Below are 15,869 nucleotides of genomic sequence, written 5' to 3'. Positions count from 1 at the left end.
GTTGCTGCTTGTTGGTGTTGAAGTAGCAGTTGTTGTAGGATCATAATTACTGTAAATCTGTGTTGCAAAACATCTGTGCTGATTTCTGTTTGCCTATCTATGGTCTTTTGCATTAAATCTTAGCATTGTGCTGGCAAACCTTTGCAAGACAAAATCATACGGTTTGGTTTTTAAAAAATAAATATATTTTGTTATATGTGTCTGCTTTAAATTAAACTTCAATTGGGAGTGACAAGTAAAGAATTTGAACCAAGCATGCTTTGTCTCTTCTTTGAAGAATTGTGTGAGCAAGAGAGTCTTCTTGTTTTTGGTTTCTTAAAGATTTGTTGCATGGTAGTCTCTCATTTACTGACAGTAGGAGTGTAAGCACAGACTCTAAGGAATGCGTAGAAAAAAAAGGTTCATCATTTTTAATTAATGCCAAAGTTAAATGAGCGAATGGGGCGTAAAACAGCCATTCATCTTCTGGGCTGCTTATTCTCACAAGGGTCGCAGGAGTGCTGGAGCCTATCCCAGCTATCATCGGGGAGGCAGGGTAAACCCTGAATTGGTTGCCAGCCATTTGCAGGACACATAGAAACAACCAACCATTCGCACTCAAAACAATACCCAAGGGCAATTTAGAGTCTCTAATGAATGCACGTTTTTGGGATGTGGAGAAAACCCATGCAGGCAGGGGCAGAACATGCAAACTCCGCACAGGCGGGGCTGGGATTTCAACACTGGTCTTAAGAACTGTGAGGCAGATGCTCTAACTGACTGTGACACTATGCTTCCTCCTGCATAAAGTGTAAGTAGTTCTGATTTAGGAAGGTTGAGGAAAACACATCACTTATTTGGTTTTATTAGTAAATTGCCTTTCTGGTGATTTAACATACAGATTAATTCAACTAAAAATCCACATAAATATGTCACATCATTTTCTGGAGTAATATTTATTATGAAACCAAAGCAACTTGATGGTCTACCAGTATCACAGATTGTGTTTCATGTTTAACGAAACGGGTCATTTTTTTACACAGTTTTTATTATCTGTGTGTGTGTGTGTTTGTTTTGATGCAGAGCAATGATCTTACTTTAAGTCTCGACTAACTTTTCTATTGTCTTCCAGGAAAAAAAAAAGGAATTTTTATATCAGGATATTCGCATGGTCTACTACAGTACAGCATGTGAAAAATGGTTCCAATATGCAGTAGCTGTGGGGCAAAAGAATCGGTCATTATCTGTGTTAATGTTCATGTCTCCCCGGAGGCAGGAGGGGGGCATGCAATCGCAGGACCTGCCGCTTATCTTCTGAAGGGGCACAATGGCGCGGAAAGGAACATGACACACATAGGGAAAAAACACTCTTCAGCGGTGGCAACTTGTTCCTCAACCGTGTGCTTTAACTCTGCAGGCCTCTTGTTTGTTTTATACCACTCCTGTTTGTTTTGTGATCTGTGAAGCACTTTGTGTAGCCTCGAGCGCTATGGTGTGCTCCATAAATACAAAGTAATGCTATGCAAGTGAGTGCGCCTGTGGCTCTCCGCAGTTGGCTCTCTCCGCAGAGGAGCGAGAATGAAAAACACATATACACACGAAAGCAACAAACAATATTTTTTAACAAGCTGTTATTTTTTCTTCAAACTTAAAGCCTAATCAAAGTAAGTGACTAGAATACAGTAAATCCTGCTACCCAGGAGTCCCAGTTACAACAATTAGGGTGAATCAAATGAAAAAGAGGACCACATGACTGCACAGGTGCTCCACTTGTATCATTGGACTGCGAACAAACGTCGATGTCTTGATAAAGACATCAAATTTCCATTGCTTATTTTGTACAGCGTTGCTTGGTAACTCGAGATTGATCAAAATAACCACATGCAAGCACATGTGCACCATTTTAAGGCATTTGCTTTATTACCATGGGACAAAATAATAATATACTAATGCAAACATCATATTTCTTCACCATTTATCCTCTCCAGGGTTTCAGGTAAACTGGAGTCGAGCCCAGATGACTGTGGGTGGACTAAAACTGGGATTGTTTGCAAGAATACATTGCAGGCTTGATACTGTACTGTTCCTACTGTCAAAATATTTTGAACAAAGGAACTATTTTCGCAACCAGTCCAGGGTGTACCTCATCTCCTGCCCCCAAATAGCTGGGATAAGCTCCAGCACTGCCGTGACCTTTGTGAGGATAAGCTACTCAGATAATGGATGGATGGATGAAATTATTTTCATGACGATTGTGTGATTGTATTTACAAATTACAATGATGGAGATCATTTGAAATTGAAATTGTTCATCTTTCCTTTTCACAACTTTTTTTTCCCAAAACATCCATACTGCCAAAGCCAGCCCTTGTATAACTGAAATTGAAATATGTACAGTATTTTAACTTTGTAAAACTAATACATGCATAATGTCAGTGCAGTACACTAGAGGATGTGTGCCTCACACTTCTGAGGCTCTGAGTTCAAATCTCTGCTGCCACCTGCATGGAATTTGAATGTTCGCCACGTGCCTGGGTCCTGGTACTCTGCCATTCTACCACATCCCTAAAACACCCATGTCAGATTCCATGAAGACTCAAAATCAGGGGTCACCAACCTTTTAAAATTTGACAACTATCGGTACTTCTTGGTTACTGATGAATGTGAAAGGGTACGAGTTTGACACACACTAGTGAAATAACAAATTTGCTCAAAATCCATTCCTGAAAATAAATGATATTCATCTATGCAAAGACATTTATCGTGTTAATTATTTTTCACAATTATAATCAATAATGATTTGACAAAGTCGGACACAGAAATATCACCTTCTCAACAATGGGGACAACAATGGCTCTATCAATAACAGCAGGACATTTCTATAAATCTTTACAGTTGATTACAATTCACTTATAGAATATTACTAGGCGATCACAGTGTCCCATCACTGCTGAGCTGTTTTTAGGATAGGCTCACAGGCTTCTCATATGGTTCTTAGGGGCTATCTGATGTCTGCAGGCTCCATGTTTGTCATGGTCCTGCCATTCCAGCCCTGGCTGGGCGGGTCCCAGCAGACCGGCGCTAATTAGGAGGCGCACACCTGCGCCTTATCCCCACTGATTAAGCCCTTATAGGACCCAGGGGACGACTGGTCTTCGCCAGATCATTGCCTCGCATGCCTCGTTCCCGCATTTCCGCATTCCTGACGCCAACCTCCCATGTACCGACCAACATCTGTCTCCTGACCTACCCTGTAAGCCTGTCGATACTGTTCCTGCTGTTTGTGCTGACTGACTCCCCGGTTACCGACTCTGGAACGAATAAAGACTTTCTCCTTACTGCTTGCCTGTCACCCAAGTCGTGCATTTGGGTCCGCCCTCGAGTCCTGGTTATGACAATGTTAATGAAGGTGACAGTTTTGACACCCGCCCCCTAACCCCAAAAGAGTTTTTAATGATCCCGGCCTTTAATTTCCCTAAATGAAACATTATGCAAACCATCCATCCATTCATCTATCCATTTTCAGAGCCGCTAATCCTCACAAAGGTTACGTGAGTGCTGGAGCCTATCCCAGCTGTCATCAGCCAAGAGACAGGGTACACCTTGAAGTGGTTGCCAGCCAATCACAGGGCACATGGAGACAGACAACAGACCCACTCACAATCACAACTAGGGGCAATTAAGTGTGTCCAATTAATGTTGCATATTTTGGGATGTGGGAGGATTGAGAGGAGTGTCAGGAGAAAACCCACACAGCCATGGGGAGAACATTAAAACTACACACGGGCAGGACCGGGATCGAACCCTAGTCCTTGTGAGGCCAACGCTTTACAGCTACGCCACTGTGTTGCCTGTCATGAGCCAGGTTGGACCACGACCAAGAGGGGCATGGCCACTGCCCAGGCTGGTGACCCCTGTCACAGCTCACAGCTGTTGAACATTGAGACTGTAAATAAATGGTGTATTTAATCTGGAGTTTTGGTCACTGGCATTCGCCAAGTCGTTGTACCCAGAGTCTGTGAGTGTGCTTTGTGTTACAGTGTGCGGAAACTCCTACAATTAAACCCACTGAATATAGTGCCGTCGTCCCGGAGTCCTGCATTTGGGTCCAGCCCCGCACCGCAGGTTCACGACTGAACGAACTGGCCATTACAGGACCAAGCAGGAAAGACTCGGCGTTGCCGGGGACGACGCCAGACACACCGCCTCCCACTGGACCTGGTATATCCTATCCGGGTAGGCTCCTTGATATCGTCCTCTCCATCCTTGTCACATGCACCGCCCGCATGTCATGATTACATCCCGACCACGACGCTCACCACCGCATATTATTTTGGACTCAGATTTTTCGGATTATGAGGAAGAATTGAATTTATATGACTGATTCTGACTTGGACAACGAAGGCGAATTCTCCCTCCCCTTAATGAGTCTCGATGACTTCATTGCGCGGTCCCGCACCTCCAGGTTCCGAGTGCCTTCGCCCTGTGAGCCCAAATCTTCTTCCTCTATTCTTCCCTGGGGACCCGCTTGGCCATCTATCCAGGTACTCCATGTGGCGGCCAGAGGAGCTGCCTAAGCAGGGTGCCACTTGGCGTCTTCCACGCTGCGACGACCAAGACAACCAAGCCACAGCGGCATTCCGCTCCAGCGACGGCTGAGCCTCAGCCGACCTCGGCCGGCGCTTCGACGAAAATCAAGCCACTGCGGCATTCTGCTCCAGCGACGGCCGAGTCTCAGCAGACCTCGGCCGGTGCTTCGCCGAAAATCAAGCCACACCGGCATCCCGGTCCAGCGACTGCCGAGCCACAGCCGACATCCGCCCACGTTTTGCCGGCGGCCAATCCACAGCCGACTCCCGCCGATGCGTTACAGACGATCAAGCTGATGGACGCTGAATCAACTGGTAAGCGTCCGGCCCAGGGAGAGGAGGGATTCGCGACCCCTGAGGTGCAATGATCGCTTTATGCGAGAGCAGTTAGTGAGGCAGAGGGCGGAGCTTGTGGCCCTCACGAACCAGGTTCAGTGGGAATTAGACTACCGTCCAAGCCACGCCCACGTGACGGTTCCCGCCGATCCGCTACCAATCCAAGCCCACGTTGCGGCTGACCCGCTGCCAAGCCAAACTCACGTAGCGATGGCAACTGACCCACTGCCATGCCACATCTACATTGCGGTGGTGAGGTGGTGACAGACTTCCTCGCAAACCACGTTCACGCCGCAGTAGCCACCGATCTGCTACCAAGCCAAGCCCACGTTACAGTGGAGACTGATCCGCTGCTGCACCAAATCCTTGTTGCGATGGTGACAGACTTCCTGGCAAACCACGTTCACGCCGCGGTAGCCACCAATCCGCTACGGAGCAAAGCCCATGTCGAGGTGGCGAATGACCCGCTGCCGCAACACACCCACGTTGCGGTGGAAGCAGACCACAGTACAGATTCCCGGCCGCTTTATGTTCCAGGCGGCAGCGAGGGCTTGTCGGTTGCCTCACGTTCCAGTCCTGGCGGCAGCAACGACTCGTCGCCCGCCTCCGGCTCCTGTCCCGGTGACAACGACTCATCGGCTGCCCCACGTTCCTGTCCCCGTGGCGGTGACGGCTCGTTGGCCGCCCCACGTTTCTGTCCCCGCGGTGGAGACAGCTCGTCGGCCGCCTTACGTTCTTGTCCAGTCGGCACCGACGGCCCGTCGGACGCTCTACATCCCTCTCTCAGTGGCGATTACTCCCCGGCCGCCTCACGTTCCTGTCCAGGTGCCGGTGAAGGCTCGTCGGCCGTCTCATGTTCCTACCCCGGCAACGACGACATTACGGTCCCCTCTGTTCCAGTGCCGGCAGCGACAGGTATTCGGCCGTCTCACATTCCTGTCTTCGTCTGGAGTAGTCGCATGCTTCCATCAGGTTCCTGCTTCGCCGTTGGGTTCCTTCTCGAGGACATCAGTCCGAATCACCCTGTGGGGACCCTGGTGCTTGGCATCCAGGCAGACCTCCTGACCTGCCCGGCCAGACGCCTCGTTTTTGGTGGCCACCAGACATACTGGTCGACATCGACAATGTCTTTTACGTAAAACAATGTCACCAAAGATGACAATATCTTATGTGTATACATATTTGCATAAATAACTTCGGTCCAAAGACACCGAGCAACCAAAAAGAATCAAAAATTCAGCTTCAAATCATCATGTCATCAACATGTAGTTATACTCATTAGCACGGCGTACATAAGAATTGCACTATACTGTTTCTTCTACTCTAGATGTAGGGAATTTCGCTTCTTGCTGAAATGATCTTGTTTTTGAGGGGGCTCCCTGTCTCAAGCAAGTGAGTCAGCTCTCATCATGCCCCTCATACTACAGGGCCAACGGCGAGTACAGATTTTGTTACTATGACAACTTGGGCGACGCGCGGGGTGGCTGTGAGCTTTGAAGCACACATACGAATTCTATATTCCCTTGGAGAAGCAGTTAGTTTGTTTTCCGGAGTAGGTGGACAACAACAGCTTCACTTGGTTGTTTGATATCACATGTGACAGGTTTGCAGACATTTCAGAGGCTATTTGTATACATACTTTTATTATATGTCCTCTTTTTAGGCATGAAGATTTGTGTTGTCACTCATCACAACTCTACGATGCCCACCACTGTTGCATTATTTTGTTGGTATTTGTTTGAGGACTGCCTCTGCAGTGGTGCTGACTGCAGAATCTTCAATGATAATAATAATAATAATAGACAGTGTGATCTCTATGAGAAAAGCAAGGTATTGACGCTCACAATGAAGATGACATGTCTATTTAACAAACATCTTCCCTCACGGCGCGGCGCCTCAGACGATCACCTCATCCTTTCTTATCGTGTCTCATCGCTCACAGAGCGTACAATTGATTGATGGCAAGGCAGCATTTGGGCTGTTACCGTTACATAATCCTTCTTATGTGGAATACCGGGCTCTGATGTGGCAAAGCGGGCCGCAACACGACAATGTGGCTACAAATGATCTCTGCTCAAGTGGCCGGTCTTATTTTCCTTCGAGGGCCGAAGCTGATCACCTGAAGAATACGACGGCGGCCTCAACGGTGAGACAGCGTTTATGTTTGCCTAACCCTGACAATTAAGTGTGCGTGAGGCAGCCGGATGCCATAAAACTGCTCACTGTGACATTGTCTGCCATGCTCACTGCTTTTAATTGCCCCATTTTCAAGTGAATCTGTTGGAATTGTTTTTTTTTAACAACTGTGGAAAACTGTTATCATGTGAACTCAAGGGACACCTCGTTAAGTACACCTACATTTATAATGGCCAAAAAGGCTTTCATGAGGATTATAATGCTCACTTTTTGGTACTAATTTAACAATGGTGTTTGGCGTTTGCAACAATGTTGCATCAGACCGAGAGCTGTTTAATACCCAAGATATTGGATACAACTCCCCAAATGATGCAGTTTACTTTGACACCTCTGCAAACTGCAACCAAAATAATAAACGTGTTGTTAAATGAATAAACCTATCCAAGATTGCGCATTATTATCTTCATAAAGGCACATGTTTTTTCATGCAGTTTGTGTTCTGAATTTTAATAAATACTGTCATGGGCAGACTTCTGTGGAAATTTAGTTTGTTACAATTACAAGTTACTCTGTTGAAAATGTACTTGTAATATAAGTAATATTTACTCCAAGTATTATAACTACTTTCATTTGATTACATTTTGATTACTTTCCCTAATTTTGAATGCATGGATCAACAAAACCCTCGGTAAAGTGGATAGAACCACAGAAATTATATCAAACTAATAGATTGCACAACAAGGCGGCATGTTAAGGTCATATTTAGAAATCTGTCTCACTTGAAATCGTAACAAAATGGCACATGACCAAAGAGAGCCAATCAAAACCGCCGGCTTCAGAAGGAGGAAGTGATATGAAAAACAAAAAAAGCCTGAGTCTCTGCAATCTATTTCCAAAAAATAACTGCAATTATATGAATTTAATAACAGATTCTCTCAGGATTATAACTATTATTTTTACATTAATTTTGTAACTAAATTATATAATATATGTAAATACTTACTCCCTAACAATTCCAATTGTATTAGGGAGTACATAAGCTGTGGTGAGGACTCACATCTTGTGACTAGGAGTCGTTTCAGAAAAGAGCCACGAATTTGATGACTTCAGACTTGACTTGACAAAATGTCGCCAGAGCAGCAACTACAACTGGACTTTGAATCGTGATTTCACTCACACCCGAGTCAAATGAACTGAAAATACTTGCCATTTTTACCAAAGTATTGTGGAACAGACACGCTGCAGTTCTACCGCCATAGCTCATTACTCCAATGTTTATGCAACCGAATAATAGATATTATCAACAAATATCACTCTGGTGGAAGTATTCCACAAAACTAAAAAATAATTAGATTTTATTTCTTTTAACAGTTAACGTTAACATAGGCATGTTCAAGTCGATGAATTGTCCAGGTCATCACTCTTTCAGACAAGACGTATAACACTTTTATAAAAAAATAAATGAAATAAAATCACTAGCAACACAGAACAACATAAATTGGAAATAAATGTAGTAGTTACATAAGTTACAGTTTCCACGACGCACTGGTGACATACACAAAAACTACGACAATTAACGTAACAATTGGCTTGTAAATTATTACGAAACAGCAATTGGCTACCGACCAGTTCAGGGTGTCTCCTCAGGAGACAAATATGTTTGAAGGTGAGCCCGAATGATTGTTTGCGTCGATGTTCCCTGTGATTGCCTGGCAACCAGTCCTGCGACCCTTGTGAGCATTAGCGGCTCACATGGATGGATGAAGAGAACTGCTCAAAATGTGCAAAGACTGAGGGCGATAAAGTACTAAATTGATAAGAAATGCCTGAAAACTCTTCTTCACATTTATATTTTCCTGATCTTTGAGTGAGACTAAGAACTATCCTCGTGATGTCAAGAGGTTTGGGTATACAATAAACATTCTCTCTCCCACTATATTAACACCAAGTGCCCTTATTCTATGCAGTGGCTATCCTGCGGAAATGCTACTTCCTCATTAATCATGGACCAATTTCCACCAGCCTAGCGTGCAGTTAGCCATCAAAGTATCCCCATAACTCAAAAAATACATCTTCCCTGAGGTGCAACCTGTTAGATGTTATTTGGCCTAAAATGTCTCTGCCGTCTGGCCCAACACTAATTGTGTTGCAAGGTTGCACCGAACCACACAGGATCTGCCATCCTGCGGCCCCATGCCATCCCGACAGTGGCTAGAGTACATGGCAAAGGTCCTGTGCAACGAGTAAGGGGTCTAAACAACTTGCATTGAAGGCAAATCACTGCCACTAAAGCCTGCAACTCATAATGGGTGCATCATGGCATCCTATCGTCCCTTCTTCTCCTCACGACAAGTCACTGCTGACAAATCCCTCCGTCGATTAACAGCCTACTGAATTTCAACGGAAACAAAGCGCCAGAAGGACTCTCTCTAGCCCTTTGGCTCTGATTATTTCCTCTCAGTATTTGATTAACAGCTGGAGGCAGGATTTTCAGAGCACTCAGCGACACGAACACAGTCTCTGGAAGCTCAAACGATGGAATTCTTGACCCTTTTGAAGCTTGATTTTACATACTGTACTTGCAATTTTTAAAAAATCTATTCAGTCATTGTCCAGCTCTTTAGCATTACTCTTTTCTACAGTGTGTCATATTTACAATACGTTTGGGCCTGTTTATTGGCAATGTAACTTCAGAAATAAAGTGGGAAAAAAGTAAATCATAAGATTACATTTTCATTAAATAACTGAAAATGTAATAATCGGTTTTGAAGGGGAACAAAAACAACTTGACTTAGACTTGCTTGTCTCGACTTGGGACTTGACTTGAGGGCAAAGATTCTAGACCAAATTATGACTGGAAAGCAGCGACTTGGTCCCACTACTATTATACAGTATGCATACATTGGGTATCTATTTTGAACATTTATTATATAGAGAGCTTTACAGAGTGACCGTTTTTTTATGATATGAACTTTGAAATAATGATGTTTCTACAAACTTGTTGCATGTAAAAAAATAACCCGTGAAGCTTAGTATCTTGAATTTCACATGCACAATGCCCTGGTTTTTAGAGCAATGTGTCTTGTGTCACACATGAAACGCCTTTTGTCTAAAGGTTGTCAGGTATGACAATAGCATGTGCACCTTAACGCAATGCAGAGTGAAGGAACTCGCAACATGATTTTAGAAGCACATTTTCACAACCTTACTATCTCATGACCTTCAGGAAAGATAAAATGGGAATTGTAAAATCCAGAATTAAAAGGCACATATTAACATATGCATACATTCTGCTCCTCAATAAATGTTGCTAATATTAGTTTTCTGTCAACAACTAATAATACTATAAAGCACACATGCATACTAATACAACTAATAATCCATCCCTTGTACCAAAAGAGATGCTCGATTGGCTAGAAAATAACTGCAGTAAAAAGATATTGACAATCTAAGTGGAAGCTGGCTTGACCACAGTAGAAATGTCAGGACATGCTCTCTCTCTCTCTCTCTCTCTCTCTCTCTCCCACTATCCCTCTCTCAGTCTTCCCCTCAAACATGCATGACTACACACAAACTTACACACACTCAACATTTAAGTGACAAGGTATGCCATGGCGGGCATTGAAAGGTAAATTAAACACATGATTGAGCCTCAGAAAAATTGTAGGTGGTGAGTGTAGGCATGTTCTATCTGCGAATGTGTCACTTCACTCATTTGTGCATTTTTGGTCACACTTGACATAGCATAGGTATCATGGCAGTGTGACCTGGGAAAAAAAAAACTCCACGGATTGATCAAAATCAGATCTTTTACTGACAGTCTTCTTAACAGTGAATTCATCGACTCTGGTACTTACTATATGAACAGCCATAGACTTCCACCCTGAGGCCGATCCAGCCACTTGGATTCCAGCGCAGAGGGACGAATCGAAGGAAACGGGCTCTCAAAGAGTGGGAGAGCTTGTTTTGGACGACACCCTCTGAATTGACATTCCCGACAAATGTCTGTGAAAATCAGAAACAAGACGTTAGGCTCAGGGAAATCATTAATAACAAAGGCTGGCAACTGGCTTCCTTATTATATGAGATCACAAGGGTCAAGGAAGGGTTGCGCCTATCCCAGCTAAAAGTGGGAGAAAAGTGGACTGGACCCTGAACTGGTCGCCAGTCAGTTAAAGGGCACATATCGACATCATCACTGAGTAGGAATCGATGCCACGCTGCCTGCACCAAAGACAGGCATGTGTACCACTACACCATCAGTGACCTCGTAATTGTAATTTGTGAAAACATCCCAATTTAAGCCTCCTGTAAGTTACTAGTTTGTTTTGTTTTTTTTTTGGGGGGGGGGTGCTCCATTATGATCATCCACTGTTCATCAAACCCATTCTACTGCAAAACCAGTCCTAAGAATAATTTTTTGTCGCCATGATGAACCATTAAGGTTAATGCTCTTTATTCCTCAAATGTACCAACATATGATTTTTACACCGCTAATCATTCATACTTCCAACATGTTTAAGGTGCAAGACACCCGTGACACACCATATAAATACAATTATAATGTACACACCTCTTCTTTACATAATATTACATGTTTTATAGACAAGGCAAGCTTATTTGTATAGCTCATTTAAAAAAGGTGATTGAAAGTGCTGAACAAAGACATCAAAATTAAAATACAAACACGAGATAAAAATCATAGCAAATAACTGACTAAAATATGACTACATTTAGAAAAAAAATATGGATCTTTCTGAAAAAGCAGCTGAGAACAGATGTGTCTTCAACCTGAATTTAAATTTATATCTATAAACTTACTGTATCCATCCAATGTGAAATATTTATGGAATTAATGTTCTATACACTTCTATTGTTCAGTATTTACACTATATTTATTCATCTATGCACCTACATGGTAACATACTAACATCATATTTAATCTTCAATCCATTTCCAATGTACCACAATAACAGCAGGTCATGTCAATATACAAATCGCTTATCCTCACAAGGGTTGCGGGAAAGCTGGAGCCTATTCTAGCTAGCTTCGGGCGAAAGGCGGATTACACCCTGAACTGGTCGCCAGTCAGTCACAGGGCAGATATTGACACCATCAATCAGCGGGAATCGATCCCACGCCAAAGGCAGGTGTGTGTACCACTACACCATCAGTGAGTCTACAATAACATCATATTTATCCTATTCAACCCTAGTGTAAAATATTTACATATTTGCTTGTCTATACACCTCAAATGCAAAATATTTATATCAGTGGTAGAAGGCAATAAATCTATTGTACCGAATTTAAATTTTTAATGTTCTGCACACTTCTAATGTTCCATATTCACATCCTATATAATATTCTATACACCTCTAACATGCCATGGATGCATCATTTTTAATGGTCTCTACACAGCTACTGGAGCATATACAGTATAGACACCATATTTAATGTTACACACACCTCTTCATATACAAAATCAAAACATTGTCACTTGAAGCACATCATGCAATGTAGCCTATAAATAAAAAAAAAAATAAAGTTAGAATATTAACAGACACCCAGGCTAACCCAATGAAGTGGTCTTTGCTCCTGCCTTTGAACTACCCACCACTATTCTATTTACAATTGAAAGATAAGTATCATCATGTGGTTGGGAAATATCCTTTCATATCTGTTCGGTAGAAGACGAAAAGAAAAGGCATTCTCACATCCAGTGACAAAACATGTCACACCGCATTTGTGAAGCATCATTTGTCTATTTCATTTCCAGCTCCGTACAAAGCCAAAGGGATATACTGTACACTGGCAAACAGAGAGCTGCTGAGGGGGAGAGACAATGGAGTCTCTCCAAAGACTAATGATGCTGCTAACTGATTCTAGCCAGGTGACATATTCAATCAAAGCGGAATCATGCCGCAAAGCAAAGAGGTGCAAAGGATGAATGTTTGCTTGTGGTGTTTGTGACGAGTAAGCAGTCAAGACATGGACAGAGATGTTGGTGTAGTTTGCTGTCTTGTCGCAAACACAGATGAAAACCGCCTGCGGGATGCTGCGGAGCCGTGGTACCATTAAATACAGAGGATGCTTCTCGCCAGATAATCGAGGGCCAACGTGCACCCATTAAGGGTGAGATTGGAACTTCTGCCAAGGAGGAATGAGTCTTTTCTTAAAACACAGACCAAATATGTTAATTTGCACTGCTATACTGTAGTTCAATTTGGCAAACGGTTCCGAAAGCTTGGCTGCTCATTTCCTCCTCTGTCAAAACATAAACACTTTCACAGTCCTTATCTTTTTTTCCCCAGCCCCGGCACCATTACATTTATGACAGAGAATAAGCCAGCGTATAATATATCTCCTTGGAAGCAGGTGAGAGCATATCAACCCTGGCAGGAAAGCCCAGCTCAGTTCAGTATTGTGCAATTTTGTTTGTGAAAACATGTAAATTATATCAAAACACCTAACATTAATGTACAGTGATAATCATATGTATATGAGTCCCGTGCCTGCGCCTCATTGGAGACACTAAATTGCGCCTAGGTGTGATTGTGAGTGCGGCTGTTTGTCGCTATGTGCCCAGCGATTGGCTGGCTACCAGCGTGTACCCTGCCTCCTGCCCATTGACAGCTGGGATAGGCTGCAGAACTCTCCACGCCCCTTGTGAGTAAGGATAAGTGGCTATATATATATATATATATATATATATATATATATATATATATAAACAGGACATCGCACAGCGTTGAGATGAAGTCTGGTTGGCAGAGCTTGGATTTATTGTGGATGTGAGTGCACTGAATAAACTCAATGCCAAACTGCAATGCCAGGGCCTTTTTGTAAATGAAATTTACAGAGCAGTGAAGGGTTGCATGAGAAAGTTGTAGCTCCTCTCAACCCAAGTGAAGAACACAATTCTCACCCAAATGTCAACACTACAGGAAGTAACAAGATCAGCTGATAACCTCCACAAGTGCTCATCCATGTTAGACGCACTGCATGGAGAGTTTTCAAGGTCATTTCAAGATTTTCAAAAGACTTCAGAGTTAAATGTACATGGTTTCTTCTCTCTTAAACTGCAGTGTGAATAACGCATCAAGTGATGTTCAGCTGGAACTCATCAACCCACAGTCTGACACATTTCTGGCAGAACGCTTCGGGTCAGTCTCACTGCTGGATTTTTACTTTTGCCTCAAAGAGGAGAACTTTCCACACCTGGGCAGGCATGTTCAGATGATTCTAGTCCTCTTTGTCTAAACTTGCATATGTGAACAGACATTCTCAGTGGTGAATTTTAATAAATCCAAACACAGATCCTCTATCAACGATGACCACCTCTCAGCTGTCCTTCGCACACTACCTCAGACATTCAGCCAGATTTCAGCACCCCAGTTCGTGTCTGAGCTTCAGTTTGTAGCTATTAATAAGTTAAAAATAAATTGAACTGATATGATGATTTTGTTTATTACTTCTTTAGGAGTATTTTCTTATTTGACCTATACACCAGAATTTCACATTCCAGGTAGCCTATTTATGGTAATATTTACTGAAAATTTTTGTTCCATTTACCAGTACCAGCTATTCAAAACATGGAATTTAATGCATTTTATAATGGGAGAAAGTTGAGAATTATGAGTGGCATGGTAGGTCAGCTGGAAAGCATTGACCTCACACTTCTGAGGTCCCAGGTTCAATCCTCCTGTGTGGAGTTTGCATGTTACCCCCGTCACTGCTTGGCTTTTCTCTGGGCACTCCGGTTTCCTCCCACATCCCCAAAACATGCAACATTAATTGGACACTGTAAATTGCCCCTAGGTGTGATTGTGAGTGCGGCTGTTTGTCTCAGTGTGCCCTGTAATTGGCTGGCAACCAGTTGAGGGTGTACCCAGCCTCCTGCCCATTGACAGCTGGGATAGGCTACAGCACTCCCGCGGCCCTTGTGAGGATAAGTGGTTAAGAAAATGGATGGATGGATATATACCGTATATATGTAAAGACAAACAAGGCTAACCTCTGTGTAAATAAACTGATTTCTTTCCACCTAAGAAAGCAGATAAGACCAAGTCACGAGAAAACCAAACATGGGCCTAGCCACTGAACAAAGCACTTGGAGGCTAAACTGTTGAGGAAAGACTACTGTAGAAGCAATCTGGGCCTCAGCTTCTGGAAAGTCAGGATGAGTCACTTTAACTCACTTGCTAAATAAGATAAGACTCAGGCCAGGTTGAAAACCAATGAAGAAAAAGAACATGTCAAAGTGGAAAAATGTCCACCAATGTCTGTCCTCCACGTCCAAAGTCAAATGTTGGACGACAGCTAGGCAATAAACAACCTCATAACCTTTTTCTGTTTCAACGGGGAGCCTGAGTTTTTTGGGTCCATATTGAACTGTTGTAGGTGTGGAGCAATGACAATGATAAAAGGCAGTTGAGCAAAACTTCAATGGGAATAAAACTGTTTAGTCATCAAGGAATTCAAAACATACTAGCAGACATATGCATGTAGCAAGTCTTTCCAGAAGATTCTTTACCAACCCCTGAAAGGCTACCTTGAGAACACCCGTGTTTATTCTTTGCAAACGTGAACACATTCACTCATTTAAAAAACGCCTTTAATGATTCATTAGCATGTGTTATACTAAATTTGTCTTTTCACAGAAATACCACCATCTGCTCCTGTGAGTGGTTGTCTTAGGTGTGGGCGTCTTCTCAGTGGATTGCCAATAAGAACACAAAGGACAAACAACACCACATGATGACACCCCCGTAGCGCCGATGAACACTTAATTATGACTTCTGTTCTGCCTTGGCTTTTTTTTTTTGTCATT

At 43.1% G+C, this 15,869-nt stretch overlaps 1 protein-coding gene across 4 annotated transcripts in view; it reads right to left on the bottom strand.

Annotated features, from left to right (window-relative positions):
• Positions 1 to 15,869, bottom strand: part of LOC133512158 (contactin-associated protein-like 5) — a 219,008-nt gene that overhangs the window by 113,546 nt on the left and 89,593 nt on the right. For all 4 annotated transcript variants that reach the window (XM_061841507.1, XM_061841508.1, XM_061841510.1 and 1 more), the window contains one exon: positions 10,897 to 11,044. In XM_061841507.1, coding sequence (XP_061697491.1) covers positions 10,897 to 11,044 — 148 coding nt within the window. The remainder of the gene's footprint in view (positions 1 to 10,896; positions 11,045 to 15,869) is intronic.

Source organism: Syngnathoides biaculeatus, chromosome 14 (genome assembly GCF_019802595.1).
Source record: "Syngnathoides biaculeatus isolate LvHL_M chromosome 14, ASM1980259v1, whole genome shotgun sequence".
Taxonomy (NCBI): domain Eukaryota; kingdom Metazoa; phylum Chordata; class Actinopteri; order Syngnathiformes; family Syngnathidae; genus Syngnathoides; species Syngnathoides biaculeatus.
This window is presented reverse-complemented; position numbering and strand designations above follow the sequence as displayed.